Raw genomic sequence first — 18715 nt, forward strand, 5'->3', positions numbered from 1 at the left:
TGTCCACTATCAGCTCCTTTATCTTGCTAACGTTGAGGAAGAGGTTGTTATCCTGGCACCAGGTCTCTGACCTCCCTATAGGCTGCCTCATCTTCGTTGGTGATCAGCTCTACCACCGTCTTGTCGTCAGCAAACTTGATATTGGTGTTGGAGTCGTGTGCGGCCACACAGTTGTGGGTGAACAGGGAGTACAGGAGGGGAATAAGCACAGACCCCTGAGGGGTCCCTGTGTTGTTGCCCACCCTCACGGCCTGGGGTGGCCGGTCAGGAATTCCAGGATCCAGTTGGAGAGGGGGGTGTTCAGTCCCAGGGCACTATGGTGTTGAACGCTGATCTGTAGTCAATGAACAGCATTCTCACGTAGGTGTTCTTTTTGTCCAAGTGGGAAAGGGCAGTGTGGAGTACAATAGAGATTGCATTGTCTGTGGATCTGTTGGGGCAGTATGCAAATTGGAGTGGGTCCAGGGTGTCTGGGAGGATGGTGTTGATGTGAGCCATGACCAGCCTTTCAAAGACTTTCATGGCTATAGGTGTGAGTGATACTGGCCGATAGTCATTTAGGCAGGCTACCTTGGTGTTCTTGGGCACGGGGACTATGGTGGTCTGCTTGAAACAAGTTGGTATTACAGACTGGGTCAGGGATAGGTTCATAATGTCAGTGAAGACACTTGAAAGCTGGTCAGCACATACTCTTTTATTCATTTTTCTAGTCTCTTGTATTTATTAAATAGATCACAACATTTCCTTTGCAACTTTGGGTAAAAAAAACAACAGATTTGGCACATGAAAAAAAAGAATTGTGGTCATCCTTACAATTCAAGCCAGTCCTCCATGAAAGCAATTCAGTTTGTCCTTATTTTACGTCCAGGAAACAGACCCTTTGTGTGTGATTTATGCCCTTCAAAAAAGGTATTGATTAGTTACTGTTAGACCATTCCTGGAAAACAAGCAAACCATTAGGCAACAGCAGTTCTAATGGTTTCAATGTTATGGTTTCAAATGGTCTGTAATGGTAAAAGTCCCAAACACATAGACTGTATAGTGTTTTGCAATTGGAATGTTCTTAAATAATTCCCTATTAAGTTTTAAAATAACTCCACATGTTGTAATTGGATTTTCAACATTGCAGAACAACTTTTTTTTGTAAACTTAGGTTTACAATTTTAATTGAGAAAAAAAAGACGAATGGCATGGACAAAAGTTTTGGCACCGCGGAGCTAGTACTTGGTTGCACAGCCTTTGTCAAAGATGCTGTAACTGCATACAAATGCATCTTGTAGCCATCAATGAAATCAAATCAAATCAAAATAAAATTGGATTTGACACATACACATGGTTAGCAGATGTTAATGCGAGTGTAGCAAAATGCTTGTGCTTCTAGTTCCGACAATGCAGTAATATCCAACGAGTAATCTAACCTAACAATTTCACAACAATTACCTTATACACACAAGTGTAAAGGAATGAATAAGAATATGTACCTAAAAAAATATATGAATGAGTGATGGTATAGAACGGCATAAGCAAGATGCAGTGGATGGTATAGAGTACAGTATATACATATGAGATGAGTAATGTAGGATATGTAAACATATAAAAGTGGCATTGTTTAAAGTGGCTAGTGATACATTACATCAAGATGGCAAGATGCAGTAGATGGTATAGAGTACAGAATATACATATGAGATGAGTAATGTAGGATATGTAAACATATAAAAATGGCATTGTTTAAAGTGGCTAGTGATACATTACATCAAGATGGCAAGATGCAGTAGATGGTATAGAGTACAGAATATACATATGAGATGAGTAATGTAGGATATGTAAACATATAAAAATGGCATTGTTTAAAGTGGCTAGTGATACATTACATCAAGATGGCAAGATGCAGTAGATGGTATAGAGTACAGTATATACATATGAGATGAATAATGTAGGGTATGTAAACATATAAAATTGGCATTTTTGAAAGTGGCTAGTGATACATTACATCAAGATGGCAAGATGCAGTAGATGGTATAGAGTACAGTACATACATATGAGATGAGTAATGTAGGGTATGTAAACATTATATGAAATGGCATTGTTTAAAGTGGCTAGTGATACATTTATTACATCAATTTTTCCATTATTAAAGTGGCTGGAGTTGAGTCAGTATGTTGGCAGCAGCCACTCAATGTTAGTGATGGCTGTTTAACAGTCTGATGGCCTTGAGATAGAAGCTGTTTTTCAGTCTCTCGGTCCCTGCATTGATGCACCTGTACTGACCTCGCCTTCTGGATGGTAGCGGGGTGAACAGGCAGTGGCTCAGGTGGTTGTTGTCCTTGATGATCTTTTTGGCCTTCCTGTGTCATCGGGTGGTGTAGGTGTCCTGGAGGGCAGGTAGTTTGCCCCCAGTGATGTGTTGTGCAGACCTCACTACCCTCTGGAGAACCTTACAGTTATGGGCGGAGCAGTTTCCGTACCAGGTGGTGATACAGCCCGACAGGATGCTCTCGATTATGCATCCTGAGCTTGCTGCACCGTTCTACTGGAAAATTGGCCCACTCTTCAGCAGCAAACTGCTCAAATTTTTCAATGTTTGAGGGGTGCCCTGCACCAATTGCTGTTTTTAGATCTCGCCATAGGTTACTTTACTGACCCTGATACTGGTGACCTTGAGTGTATGCAAGACATCAGAAATCAGTAGTGTATCAAGGTTGTTTGGAGTGCAATGTTCATTGAAGTGTCCAAAAACGGGGTCTCTGTTGAAGTTTTTTGGTCTTCCAACGGAACAACAAGCCCAAACGCACATCAAAAGCACCCAGGAATGGCTCAAGAAGAGGAGCTGGACTGTTCTGGAGTGGCCAGCGAAGAGTCCAGATCTGAATCACATCCAAAACCTATGGCGAGAGCTGAAAACAGCAGTTAGTGTAGGGCACCTCTAAAACATAGAATAATTAGATACTGTATAATGGTTGTTGGGGTGGGATTGGCATGGGGTGTGGGGGATCCGTGGGTGGTTTTTTATATCTCCCGTCTTACTCATTGGTAGGAAGAAGTTTGGTCCAAGTCAGATGTTGGGTACTAAATTCATTGAATATTATCTGAAATCCTATAAATTAAAATGGCCAATTGGGGTGCAATCATTTAGCTTAATTTCTCAGAGATCAAATTATGTTTCAATAAAATCATGTTTCAGGAATACTAATCGTATATGTTACTAACTACAGAAACAATTTCAGAACAATCTGAGATGGTGGGTGTCAAAATCCTCTTTCTTGTGCTTTTTGAGGTGGAACGACCCTTCTCAAAACAGTCTTTGTGGGGACAGCCAGGCTGCCTGTACTCTGGGATGAGCTGTCACTTGAATCATCCAGTCTGAGGGTTGATTTCTCTGTCAGCTGCCTCTCAAGCCCTCTTCTCTGACCTGCTCAGTCCCAAGAGTCTCTTGATTGCTGTCGCCATAGTGACTGTCTGCATGCCGCCTGTTCTTTCCAGTCCAACATGTCCTACCTTTTGATTTTGCATGACTTCCTTTTCATTGATGGCGCTTTATATGCCTACATGGTCAAACTAGAAAGGGTTTCCTTGTTCCAATACTGCACATGAAAACACATGCAGAGTTCCATCTAAAAACACAGACTAGAAGCAATCTCTAAGAAAAGTAGCCATGAAAACATTATGGATTTATAATAAAAATAATTTCAGTCATGCTATAAAGACAAATATTTTTAAATAGTAAGAATGAAAAGAGAGATTGAAAATATAATTTGAGAAGGATGATCTGAGGATCATGGACAGGACTGTACTTTTCTTTTGTTTTCGATGATTGATGTGTTCATTAAATCATCTTTTCAGTCTGTAAACTTGATGACAGATCTGCATGGAGTACAGATGTGCAGATGTGGAGATGTATTGTCAGGAGTTCATGGGCTTCATCATCATCCTCTAAAACTTTGATACCCCTGAGATGAGTCCAGAGATATACAAACCTAATCCCAGGTAGACACATCCAAGTTGATGATCTGGGCAATTCCACAGAAACAGAATGATGCAAAAACCAATAATTAAAGTTAAACAAACCATTCACACCCCCTTGACCTTTTCCACATTTTATTGTGTTACAGCCTGAGTTTAAAATGGATTAAATATTGATTTTGTGTCACTGGCCTACACACAATACCCCATAATGTCAAAGTGGAATTACGTTTTTAGACTTTTAAAAAAAATGACAAAAATAACTACCTCACCTCTGTAACCCACACATACAATTGTCTGTAAGATCCTTAAGTCGAGCAGTGAATTTCAAATACAGATTCAACCACAAAGACCAGGGAGGTTCCTCAGTGCCTTGCAAAGAAATGCACCCATTGGTAGATGGGGGGAAAAAGCAGACATTGAGTGTGCCTTTGAGCATGGTGAAGTCATTAATTACACTATGGATAGTGTATCAATACACCCAGTCACTACAAAGACACACACGTCTATCCTAACTCAGATGCCGGAGAGGAAGGAAACCGCTCAGGGATTATACCATGAGGCCAATGGTGATTTTAAAACAGTTACAGAGTTTAATGGTTGTTATATGAGAAAACTGAAAACATTGCAGTTATTCCACAATACTAAACTAAATAACAAAGTGAAAAGAAGGAAGCTTGTACAGAATAAAATTCCCAAATTCCCAAATTCCTGTTAGCAATAAGGCACTAAAGTGAAACTGCAAAACATTTGGCAAAGAAATTAACTTTATGTCCTGAATACAAAGCGTTATGTTTGGGGCAAATCCAACACAACACATCACTGAGTACCACTCTTCATATTTTCAAGCATGGAGGTGTTATGGGTCTTCTTTTCATTGGCAAGGACTAGAGAGTTTTTTTAGGATATAATGAAGTGGATTAGAGCTAAGCACAGGCAAAATCCTAGAGAAAAACCTGGTTCAGTCTGCTTTCCAAAAGACGCAGGGAGACAAATTCATCTTTCAGCAGGACAATAACCTAAAACACAAGGCCAAATCTACACTGGAGTTGCTTACCAAGATGACATTGAATGTTCCTGAGAGGCCTAGTTACAGTTTTGACTGAAATCCTCTTGAAAATCTACGGCAAGACTTGAAAATGTCTGTCTAGCAATGATCAACAACCAACTTAACAGAGCTTAAAGAATAAAAAAAAATATAATGTGCAAATATTGTACAATCCAGGTGTGCAAAGCTCTTAGAGACTTACCCAGAAAGACTCACAGCTGTAGTCGCTGCCAAAGGTGATTCTAACATGTATTGACTCAGGGGTGTGATTACTTATGTAAATTAGAGATTTCTGTATTACATTTTCAATCAATTTGCAAAAAATTAAAAAAAAATGTTTTCACTATGTCATTATGGTGTATTGTGTGTAGATGAGTGAGAGAAAAAAATATTTTATCAATTTTGATTTCAGGCAGTAACACAACAAAATGTGGGCAAAGGCTTCGAACACACCAACAGCAAAATAGTACGCAGCATCATCTAGATGTGTATGCAAAAAAAGTTCAACATTCACCTTCTGCTACCATTTCTGTCAAGCCGTCTACGCATACAGTTTGACGCATATGTTCAATAAATCCCATGCATGCACCACACCGAACACACTGCAACTGCCTCTGCAACGCAATGCTGCAAGGAAAACGTAGCGTTTCATTGGAAATGAATATAATTCTGGTTTACCAAAATGCTATGACGCTGTCGGTGTGATCGAAGCGTAAGTCATGGGGTATGAATACTTTCTGAAGGCACTGTGTATGCACAAGGACGACTTTTAATAATGTCCACTGAAAATGCTACAAAAACACATGGAATTGCCCGTCCACAGTACATTCAACGAAACATGTATGTCTACAAATGGAACAGCAAAGACAACAAACGTTTAAAATGTAATACATTATTTTGTTTCTTGTCTCAAAGTAATTTCATTGAACATCAGTCCAAAAAAAATCCAGCACCATGGAGCCCATTAATTGGCTAGAGTTAAGGGATGACATACCATGAAGGACAGTTATTACATTTTCAATTTTAAGGAAATATTGCACAGCAGTTCTTTATCATTAAGAAATAATCATGCCATCCTAGCTGTTCAGTTGCCTGTAGCTTGCCATTAAATATGATCACAGGGAGAAAAATCCTTTCCCTACTCCCAGCCTTATTCAGTTTCTCCTGTTACACAAACCTTATAACCTGAAAAGTAACAACAGAAAGTATATATGTCTCTTGCTCTGGAGTCTTATGGCCATTCATTTGATGTAGCTAATACTACTACTACTAATAATAATAGATTGGATTTATATAATGATTTTCTACCAACTGAGGTACTCAAAGCGCTTTACATAATAGGGGGAAACTCCCCTCTTCCACCACACACTCTTCCACCCTGGGTGATGTACAGCAACCATTTTGTGTCAGAACGCTCACCACACATCAGCTATCAGGTGAAGAGGTGAGGAGTTATATATGCCAATTAGGAAGGAGGGGGATGATTAGGTGGCCATTATGGACTGGGGCCAGGTTGGGAATTTAGCCATGACACTGGGGTTAACACCCCTACTCTTACGATAAGTGCCATGGGATCAGATAATATAATAATAATGGAAAGAGAATAGGGTCAGGCTTGATTGGCTTGATGACATATGCTCCGATTGTCTAGAAATCCTCATGCTTTAATAAATCAGTGGATAATTTAGAATCACAGCCAACAGTGAGCGAGAGATATTGCATTTCATGCTACATGTTTAGGCTCTGAAGCCTACCATGTTCTCTATGTTAGCTAAAAAGAGGAGAGAGGACCATACATTGTTCATTTAGATTTTCAAAATAGGCCTACTTCCACTGCCAGAGATAAAAATATATATATTTCTTGGACCCCATTTCCACTGTCCAAACAAATGGAATAAACCATAGAGATCCTATTAAATTACTAGAGAGGCCATGTCATAAACTCTCAGTTTCAAAATGGGGTGAAATGGCAATTTCATTGCAGTACTGAACACAATTTCATTGCAGTATTAATTCATGAAATTATTCAGTGAGTCAAAATAACTCTTCAATATGCATATTCATGAGGATAGAATAGTATCTCAGAATACAGATGGTTGACATCAACACCCCTCATCGAATATTCAAAATATTATTCAAATAACGAGATATCCACCAATCCAAATATCCACCAAATATCCACCAATTCAAATATCCACCAATCCAAAGAGAGAAATAGGTGTCGGTCATGGCTAGAAGGGATTCAGCTTTTGTCAAATTAAAGTCCGATTTGACTTTTCGTAGCAGTTTAGGATAATTAAAGTAGCAGGTTAGGAGAAATAGGTTAAGGTTAGGAAAAGGGTTAGGGTTCGCTGAAGTGCAAAAAATATCAAATTTGGACGTTAATTTGACAAAACCTGAATTAGTTCTAGCAATGACCTTTTACTGTATGTCAAATCAAACCTCCTCCCTTAGCCTCACGCTGCGTTGCCGTGGAAACACTCAGCGTCATGCGCTGGTGTGTTGTGCAAAAATGGAAAGGAAGATGGAGGAGAACGTGAGAGACGTCGACACTGGTGTGTAAATACAGTAGTGCTAGCTAGATACCTCCACAGTACCTATATGAGAGTGCATAGCAGGTAGCTGCACATTTAGTTAGTGCATGAGTCTGGACTGCTGCATCACTCACCTAGACCGACGCGTCATCGTTTGTGAACATCAACATCTAGCTAGCTTGTTAGCTAGCTAACCTTCTAGTTACTGTAGCTAGCTAGCTAACGTTAACGTTCCTAGTTTAGCTACATGCGATACATAATACTAGCTAGTATCATCAATATTAAAATGTTCAGGAAATTGAACTGTTTGCCGTGAACATTCTGCCTGGACGGGTTAGCTACTTGCCATTCAGTTTATGCTGTTTTGCTATGAGTTTAGCTAACAGCTAACTTTAGCTAGCTAGCTCTGGTCCAAGGCGTCGTTCTGCTGTACTCAACGAACGACGTCCAGGACCAGCGTTAGCAAATACTTGATGTCTGTTGCAGCAACTGGCAGTGGGAGGAAGTAGTGGCTACCTATGTCTATTCCCTCTGTATCTAGCTATGGTAATATTATGGCAGTGGGTACACATCATTGTACGGGTTTTAATTAGTCTACAATTACAATATTTGAGTTCATAGAGTTAAATCCTAATCCACATCATGTGTAACATCCATGGCATGGCATGGTATTAGCTACCTAGGCTGTACTGTAATTAAATGCAACACTAACAGTGCGACTTGATTTATAAAGTGAGATTATTATCTATTATTAATGTATTAGCTGCAGTTAAAGGACAGTATGTTCACTTCAAATGGCATAGGCTATTTAACCACCTGCTTCAGCACCTGTCAACAAGCAGGGCCAAGCACTTGTAAGACCTGACTATAGGCCTAGCTGTTTATTGTTGTGAGGTTTAAGCTAGTAACATTCCATTTGTTTACAATAGTGAAATGTCTGAAGTTACCAAAATAAATAATTTATCACACCTTTTTGTTGCATTGAGGTTTTTATTTTGTTCTAATACATGTAGACATATTTCTGCAAGGATACTTCAGTTAAGGCTTTGCCAACAGTATGCCTTATTTACTATGCATAAGGCAGGCATGGACCAATGGTCCCTTTTCAAACCTCAGCTAGCCACATGCATGAAGAAACTTTGTCATATCTACTTCTGATTCAATTGAATATAAGCCTTAATATAATATTTAGCCCATGTGATAACTTAAGAATAGTGGGGTGTTTAATAGAGCTTAGTTCAGATTAAGTGGTTTGACAAGTGATATGTGGTTTTCCTAGGCAGTGAAGCTGGAAGAGAGGAAGCCTTAGTGGGCAATGTGAACAAGCTGATGGTTACTCCAACAGGATACACAGGAGTTTCACGGAAAAGCCACCTTGTCTTTGATGCTTGCTTCGAGAGTGGTAAGTACAAACTGAATGAGGTCTAATGTCAGAGTTTACTACAGTGACATTTGATACATTTGTACTTAATATTTGTAAATATATCCACAGACTAGGCTTATTAGGCTAATTTGGAATTGTATTTTACCTAGCATAATTAGTTATAGGCTATGTAAAGCTACTTTGGATCACAAAACAATCCAGTGTTATCAAGCTATTATACAACGGGTGGGTCTAATCCTGAATGCTAAATTGGTTAAAACTGCATTCCAGCCAGTGTCTATTCCACAAGTTAACACCGGCTAAATCTATGATGACATTACTGTCGGTCCCTCAATTTAAAAAAGGCAGTATATGGCAAAGAGATGGTGGGATTTAGGATATAGTAAATCATGTATATAATGTAGGCTATGCTTGCTCATACAAGGCAGGTTGACAGGTTGTTCATTACCAGATACCATATTTCTGGGTATTGCACTACATTTTCAGCTACAATTGTTTCTTGTTTACTAATATACAAGAAGACCCACACAAACACAAAAAGGTAGTTTTTTAGTGCGATCCTCTCTGTCTGATCCTCCTTTACAGATCTTATATACTTTAGTTACAAAAGTATTATTTTCCTTAGATATGTTTCTGTGATTTGAATTGCATCATATCAAAGCAATGAAATTATGTTAATATTGCCTTTATGTTCTCAATTATTAATACAAGCAGAATATTCTATACATCAATTAGGCCTAAATCATCTCTTTGATTGTGGCTTTTAATGGTTAATCATATATAAAAAAAGGGTAACAAAAAAATTCAAAGGCTCTATGTGAGTCACTGCTCTTTTAGCTTGTCCATCTTCCTGGTTGAAGACTGTAATTAAACAAGTTAATATGTTCCAGAATGCTTTGTAAATGGCCTTTGTTTAGCACTTTTCAACCAAATGAATGACACCGCAATGAAAATAAAGTGCTTTCCCCTGTGACAAGGTCAAGTGGGCAGCAAAGAGAGCGGCTTTGGGCTGGAGTGACAGTGAGTCAGTGGGCCTGTGGAACATTCACAATATCATTCTCTGCTGGGAGATTAGGTTCAGGATCTTCAACAGATGATACACAGTTTTCATATTCTTGACAGGCAACCAATTTTTGGCTGTGCAAAGATGAGATGTTTAACTTGTGTTTCTATTCTGTTTGGTTCAACTGTCAGAGGATAGACTTTTTAAGTTGATACATTTTTTTGTTTGTAATTTGGATACAGTTTGAGACTTCTGAGAAGATTCTCTATGTTTTTCTCCCAGACGTCAAACTGAGAAAAACAGGCAATTATAGGTTTATAAGACACACTTTTTTAAGGTAAGCTTAAACTACCAAATGGGACTGTCAATCAAATTAAATTCAAATGATAGCGGTATTACTACAATATAATATATATTATTGTCCGTCACACCATCGCACCACATAACAGGTGAGAGGTTTGTCAGTTAAGAGATAAACAAAGAGCTTCTAAGAATCGCGGGAGCCATGAGGATTAAAGGATATGTCTTAAACTGAGTGTTACGCTAGATCCAGAGTTATGAATGAGGATAAAAACGGCTATACATGTGGGCTGTCAAGGGGAGTGAATAGAGGAGAGGGTAGATAAACATATGTTTTAGTAGGTTGATATGAATAAATAATCAGGAGACTTTTTATTTTATTTGTACGTTTCCCTATTTTCCCAGATGACATGCTCAGAGGACCTCAGACATTGATTAATGGGCGTTAAGCTCCCAGACGGAGATCAGCTAACATATATGACATTACCCAGATGTCTCTAGGTCTGAAACTTCTCCTGAATGATTTATGGAATTGATATTAATCTATTTCCAGTAAATGCATTACCAAAGTTGGAAACGGAGAGGAATTGATGTTACTGCGCTAATGTCATATTAATGTCCTGTTGCTATTTCAATGAAGCAACACAGCTAGGCTAAATGTTTTTAACCACTTGTAAGCCAACAGGACTGAATTAGTAATTTGTCACATCAGTGGTCATACTGTATGTTGTCTACAGTGTATCTGTCAATCCGTTTTTTTAGGGCTTAGCCCTTACTCTGTAAATAATTGGGGTTTGATTTGTTGGTGGAATTGAGAAACAAGGAGGACTATTCATAATACATCCATTTGGCATTGCATACCTTGAGTAGCAACACACATTCAACGTCAATGTGTTTACGTTGAAGAAGAATGCCTTTCATATTACCAAGGTGTAAGCTTATTTCAAACATGTCTGGTTGTTTGTCATACTTACTAAGAGGATTCAAGATCAATATCTAATGTTAATGTAGTGCTTAAATTGTCCCTTTAGGCAGTGTTTACACAGGCAGTCTGATTCTGATATTTTGACCATAATTGGTGTTTTGACCAATCAGATCAGATCTTTTGCCAATAATTGGGCAAATGATCAGAATTAGGCTGTCTTTGTAAATGCAGCCTTAGAGGACATCCATATCTAGACAGTATCACATGGTAAAATAACTAGCATCCACATTCCATCCAGTCACAGTGATATCTGTGAATGTCTCACATTTCCAATTCATGCATATGTCAGGCCTGTATGATACGACACTGACAGGAAGAAAATTAGAGTACCCTCATAGAGGCTACTGTATGGATCACATGCATATGTCCTCCTCCAAGCTATATTGTAACGGACATTCATGTCAGTAAAAGTCAATTTTACTCTCCTCAAACAGAATGTATTGCCTGAAACATGGGAATTCAAGCACACATATTTCTTTGAATTTATGCAGAGATATCACTCAGTGAGTTTCATGCTGCCAATATTGCTGCTTTTTTTGTAGGACAGCTGTCAGCATGTTGCATACGTTTTAGAAACTAGAGATTTTATTAGATTTTAGTATCCCTGGTAATAAATTCTAATTGGTTTATTAAAACAGACTATGGCAATGTAAGCTGTTTACTAAAGGTATAAACACCTAATTTACATTTAGATGAGAGATTCAGTTTCTTGTCAACCATATGCAGATTAGGTCAGTGGTATATCTTTTCATAGGCATTGCAGCCCACAGGTCTGAGTCACACTAAAATGCTTCAGCAGTCCTCCATTTGCTTTTTAAGATAATACAGGAAAATTACCTCCATTATGCAGACTTTGATAGTACAGAAACATAATGACTATTTCCTCAAGGAGTCATTAAAACCATATTGATGGTCCTGTAGATATAGAGGTATGAGAAACAATATGCACATTCCAGAGACTCCTATATGCTAATTGAGTTTTAATAGTTATAATTATCTCTTTAGCTCCTCAATTTCATTTTTGTTACGGATGCTTATTAATCAATGGGTTTTTATTTAGAGAAAAGAACATATTTGTATCTATAATTACGTGGACCTTTATCATTAGTTATACAATGTTTACATGGAGAAATGAAATGTTTGTCTCTTTGACAGTTCTTTTCTATCAATGTCAGACAGAAATATGGCATTGCTTTAATGTGAAAGTGTGATTAGTGCTTGAAACAGAATTCTTTACATTGGGAATATTAGTCACCAATCACCAATCATATGTGCTCACATTTCCATTAGTGTTACAAAGAAGCAGAAATAATCTAACAGTCAAATTATAAATAAATATTCTATACAGTAAATCATTTCCCAGAAAACAACCTGTGCATCCATCTGTGCACATTCAGGATTTAGCTAAAACATACTGTAGCCTATATATTTTTGAAAATCTTTCATCTATATCAACTAATTCCAACATCTTTGTTGTTCAGCAAACTTTGTATTTTGGTAAACAGATTTTTGGTAAACAGTTATTTCCCCTTCTTTAGTGCACTGGTTTGTTGTAGACCTATTGTAAGTAACTGCTGTTTTGATTAAGTATTATTCCTCTTTCCGTTGGTACAGTCATGTTAGTTGAGGTGATTAGTAATAAGTCAGGTTAAGAGAAAGACAGAGGCAGGGACATTATGATGGTATGCCAAAGTATAGGGTGAAAGTCTGTCACCGGTCTGGAAGAAAAAGTGATTTATCAGGTCTAAACAGATGCTCTGTTCATAGACCTGGATGTGCTAGTGAGTGTTTTTGTATTTGCTATGCAGATAACTTGAGTCCACCACTGTATCCTCTGCTGTAGGAAGCCATTTCCCTTCACACTTCATCAACCGTCTTACCTGCATGCGTCTGCGTTCTCGTTCACCATTTTTATGGAATATCAGGCTGATGCACCCCATCACATTTGGGCTTTGTCCAAATCCTGTGCAGATGGGCAGCCTTACTTGCTAGTGTTGTTTTTCCTGCTGAGATAACACTGAATGTAGGAAGGGGCGACAGGGGTTTCCTTCCAAAAGATGTAAAGTTCTGTACCGGAATGTTTATTCAAATTTGACATTTTGTGTTTCTAACCATTTGTGATGGAAATGTTTTATCCAAACTTGGAAAGTGAATCTAATTCATGCAAGTTTTACATGACTATAGTGTAACAGATAAAATGTTTATTATTGTGTACTGCTGACTGCTAAATGACATCAAAGAATGACAAAATAAGACCAAATGATTGTGTACAAATCGTTTTTTAAATGGAAGTTCTGTTCTTTATGATACCGATACCTCTGAAAGGCCTACTAAATCTGTTGAAGTAGTCTAAGAGGAGTAAGTAGCATGGCATAACTCAGGACAATCCCAACTTTTTGTTCACAAATATTTTCATAAGAATAACAAGAGTTGAAATATATATTTATATAGACCAAAGAATCAGCTATTACACCATGGAAAAGGACAACATCTTAATAAAAAAAAATGGTCCATATAATGCACTTAACTGGATCGCTTTTTATATTTATTGTCCAACAAGTGTTTAAGCCCTGATTGTGTCATTCTAACATTACATTATTCAAATATGTAATGTAAATCTCCAAACAACTTTTTGTTTAATTTTATGCCACTGTATTATGCTCCTGGGCTAATTTCATTAGCATTTTGGCATGTTTTTCTAGATTCAGAACATAAAACAAGATTAATAAAGGAAACATGATCCTTTATGTCTAACACGGCAAATACTTTAATAGTTTTAGCATATATTTTAGAACAGTGATTAACATATTTTTTCTGAATATTTACCCCACAAAAAATCTTAACCGGGTTAGCAACTAGCAACAGAGTTGACAAGCCACTGACGGAGTTGAAAACATACTCAAAACAGACATACTCAAAACTCTGTTTTCTAAAAATAAGTTCTGTACCAACATTTGTAAAATATGAAAAATTATTTATTTACATTTCCCCAACAAAAACATAACCTTCCTATCAGATCTTTCAGCACTCTGACGGAGTTGACGTTTGACGAAAATCTGACGGAGTTGATGTTTTACGGAGTTGACAAATTGCATATTTTCCTTCTTTATTCAAGTGTTATACTACATAGCAATTTTGTCTAAAACCTAATTAAAATGACTTTTTAAAATATTTGTACATTTTGTGATATCGAATTACGATCTCGTCTCTTCGCTGCAACTCCCCAACGGGCTCGGGAGAGGCGAAGGTCGAGTCATGCGTCCTCCGAAACATGACGTGCCAAACCGCGCTTCTTAACACCCGCCCGCTTAACCCGGAAGCCAGTTGCACCAATGTGTCGGAGGAAACACCATTCAACTGACGACCGAAGTCAGCCTGCAGGCGCCCGGCCAGCCACAAGGAGCCGCTAGAGCCAAGTAAAGCCCCTGCGGACACAGCCTGGGATCGAACCTGGGACTGTAGTGACGCCTCAAGCACTGCGATGCAGTTCCTTAGACCGCTGCGCCACTCGGAAGGCCCCAAAAGGAAGATATTTGAACCAAAATTAATATCTTATCTTTATAAGGGAGATGGAGTTGACAGGTTATGGTTGTGACCATGGTAATATCAATAATGTTTGTTTGAATCTATAAAAATGTTAAAACTTTTAGTGGTCTTGTTTCACTACATGTAATCAGGAGATGAAGAAGGGTCTCTCATGCTATACTGCCCTGCAAAGGCAAAACACAGTAACAACGTTTTCTGATAAATCTGACTTCAAAGTATTTTTCTGTCTAGACAGACAGCAATTTCTGATACTCCATGATAAATTCTGATCCACTGGCTTGTTCCTGTGTCAGGAAACTAAGTACCACACGAATCAGATAATATTGTTGACCAAATGTGTACTTACTGCGTTTTGCCTTTGTAGGGCAGTATAGCTGACCCTGCTCATTTTAGTAACTTAACTTCAAGTAGAAGTTTACCTAAAATCAAAAATGTTCAAAAGGGATTCCATACATTGAAACTAGTTAGGTGGAGTTTGCCTTCAAAATTGTGTCACGTGACATGTCTTTTGCACTACTAGCTCTGCTCTGTTGTCAGTCAAAGAGCGATTGAGAAATCTGCAAATTGTAGACTAATTCTTTGTATTATTGAAAGCGTACGGTTGAATTAGCTATTTTTTTAATCAAAAGTACTACTGGTTTTGAGTCAGGAAATGTGTACTTTTCCACCTAAAACTATTGTGATTATTTTATATTATTATTTGATGTGTCTGACTGCAACAACAGAGGAAACAGGTAACAACTGTGCATGTGCACTCTCGTGGGGAATCCCTTTACGTAAAAACTGCACGCAAGGCGCTTATTCACAATCATAGATTTTTTTGGGGGTGGGAATCAAACAAGGTAGCCTAGCATTACAGATTAGTTATACAAAGTAAACCACAACCTACAGGGAGGTGGGGGTTACAAATACACAATAGACCAGACTACAGGCAACCAAATAGGCCTACCCGAGGTGGTTCCTGGGGCCATGTATTTCACGCAAGGTTATACAGTTGTTAAAAGCATGAAATGTTGTCATGCAAATAAACCATGGCTAGCCAACACATCCGACATAGGAGTTTATGATTATAAAAAAAGCAAGTAGACCCGATCCTAAGTAATTAAAATGCAACAACACCTTTAATTTTTATTCTGTCTATTCTGCAATGTAATATGACACAATTGCTGTATATTACAATGTAAGGTGACACAATTACTGTCTTTCCCCTCAACATATGCTAACCGGTAAAGCGCCTAGGCTACAACACAATAAGATCAATTCGAACTGTAGTGATTAGACTACATACCTCTGCAAGCTTGCTTTGACGCTATCTCATCTCAAAAGTACCTCTGTATTTTGGCACGGCACCAGATCCAGTCCATGGGAATACAGAACATACAGCTGTGTTTTTGAGTTTTCTTTTGTGATTTGTTCCCATCATTTCCGATTGTATGTCTCTTTCACAGTCGTCGTCAATGAAGTGCTTACTACATACACACATGTAGATTTGCAAGTTTGGCTGTAGGAGGGTTTACATCGTATTTCCTGTTATTTATCGCTATTAGCCATATTCTGCATCTTTCAACAGTAAAATGTTGTGCCTTCTTCCCTTGATGTATTATATAAAGTGCAGCCAGGGACCGAACACCAGCTTGCTCTTTCTGCCATCGCTTCGGATTTCCACTTTTCAGAACTAACTTTAGGCTACCTGTGATAAGTCTTTCAACTTTTGCGCCAGCTCCTTCGCTCCAAATAAGGGCATATAGTATACAATGCCTTCAGAAAGTATTCGTACTCCTTGACTTATTCCACATTTTGTTGTGTTGCAGCCTGAATTTAAAATTGATTAAATATATTTTTTTATTTCACCCATCTGCACACAATACCCCATAATGACAAAGTGAAAACATGTTTTTAGAAATGTTTGCAAATTTATTGAAAATAAAATAGAGCAATATCTCATTTACGTAAGTATTCACACCCCTGAGTCAATACTTTGTAGAAGCACCTTTGGCAGCAATTACAGATGCAAGTCTTTCTGGGTAAGTCTCTAAGAGCTTTCCACCCCTGCATTGTGCAACATTCTTCAAGTTCTGTCAAATGTGTTGTAGATCATTGCTAGACAACCATTTCCAGGTCTTGCCATAGATCTTCAAGTAGATTTAAGTCAAAACTGTAACTCGGCCATTCAGGAACATTCACTGTCTTCTTGGTAAGCAACTCCAGTGTAGATTTGGCCTTTTAATGTCCTGCTGAAAGGTGAGTTCATCTCCCAGTGTCTGGCAGAAAGAAGACTGAACCAGGTTTTCCTCTAGGATTTTGCCTGTGCATAGCCCCATTCCGTTTCTTTTTTATCCTGAAAAACTCCCCAGTCCTTAAAGATAACAAGCATTCCTATAACATGATGCAGACACCAATATGCGTGAAAATATGGAGTGGTACTCAGTAATGTGTTTTATTGGATTTACCCCAAACATACAGTAACACTTTGTATTCAGGACAAAAAGTTAATTGCTTTGCCACAGTATTACTTAATTGCCTTGTTGCAGGTTAGTATTGTTGAGTAACTGCAGTGTTGTTGATCCATCCTTCTATCACAGCCATTACACTCTGTAACTGTTTTAAAGTCACCATTGGGCTCATGGTTAAATCCCTGAGCGGCAACTGAATTAGGAAGGACTCCTGCATCTTTGTAGTGTTTCGGTGATTTGATACACCATCCAAAGTGTAATTAATAACTGCACCATGCTCAAAGGGATATTCGATGTCTGCTTTTTTTTTTTACCCATCTATTAATAGGTGACCTTTGCGAGGCATTGGAAACCTCTCTGGTCTTTGTGGTTGAATCTGTGTTTGAAATTCACTGCTCGACTGGGGGACCTTACAGATAATTGTATGCGTGGGGTACAGAGATGATGTAGTCATTCAGAAATCATGTCAAACACTATTATTGCACACAGAGTGAGTCCATGCAAATAATTATGTGACTTGTTAAGCAAATATTTACTGCTGAACTTATTTAGGCTGCCATAACAAAGGGGTTGAATACTTATTGAATCAAGACATTTCAGCTTTACATTTTTATGAATTTGTAAACATTTCTAATAACATAATTCCACTTTGACATTGTGGGGTATTGTGTGTAGGCCAGTGACACAAAATCTACATTTAATCCATTTTAAATTCACGCTGTAACACAACAACATGTTGAAAACGTCAGGGGGTGTGAATATATTCTGAAGGCACTGTATACTTATGTTTATTCTTGATGATTAAATTATTTCCAAGGGCAAAAATTGTGTAATTGTGTATCTGCCAATAAACATTTAATGGATTTGCTCCTTGGATTTTAAGTCTTGCACAGTAATGATAATAGATGAAAAAATATTTTCTCAATCGACGAACAAAATAAAACGGTATAAAATGGGCTTATGGGATTCTGCAGAGAGATTACTAATGAGGATAAATACTATGGAAAATTCCTTCACTGTTCAGTGCTTTTTTTCTGAGCTGTGTACAGAATCTGTCTTGCCTTATCTTCTCTCAGAAGTGTTCATGTTGAAATTGCAGGGCCCATCAACAGGACGAGTGATTACAGTCAGAGCCAAATCAACATTTTGAGGGGGGAGAACAAAACAGGAGCCAAACGAATGCTGGGGGAAAATGCAGTCAATCTTGTCAGAAGATATTTATATACTCCAGAGTACCCATGAATCAAGAGTAGGGTCTTCATTGATTAAAGAACAGGGAAACGTTTCAATAATCAGTACATTTGCATAGCACAAGTGGCTTGGAGAGGGCTGAGCTACAGTGCCACTTCTAATGTCCTGTTGTTGGTTTTATTCCAAGACTAAAAGGTGATTAAAACATAACATAGGGGAAGGCAGTTGGTAAAACGTGTGTTTTTCTGCTGAAATGGAAAAACCTAACATAAAAGGGAAATCTTTAGTTTTTAACGATAACAAAGTGCCAA

At 38.1% G+C, this 18715-nt stretch overlaps 1 protein-coding gene across 1 annotated transcript in view; it reads left to right on the plus strand.

The window, feature by feature from the left end:
- Nucleotides 1-7350: 7350 nt before the first annotated feature.
- The window catches only part of LOC115192503 (cytosolic carboxypeptidase 6), a 460539-nt gene continuing 449174 nt past the window's right edge, over nt 7351-18715 (plus strand). Inside the window, exons 1-2 of the mRNA XM_029751097.1 lie at nt 7351-7563; nt 8822-8944. Of these exons, the coding sequence (XP_029606957.1) occupies nt 7422-7563; nt 8822-8944 (265 nt within the window). The 5' untranslated portion in view covers nt 7351-7421. The remainder of the gene's footprint in view (nt 7564-8821; nt 8945-18715) is intronic.

Source organism: Salmo trutta, chromosome 4 (genome assembly GCF_901001165.1).
Source record: "Salmo trutta chromosome 4, fSalTru1.1, whole genome shotgun sequence".
Taxonomy (NCBI): domain Eukaryota; kingdom Metazoa; phylum Chordata; class Actinopteri; order Salmoniformes; family Salmonidae; genus Salmo; species Salmo trutta.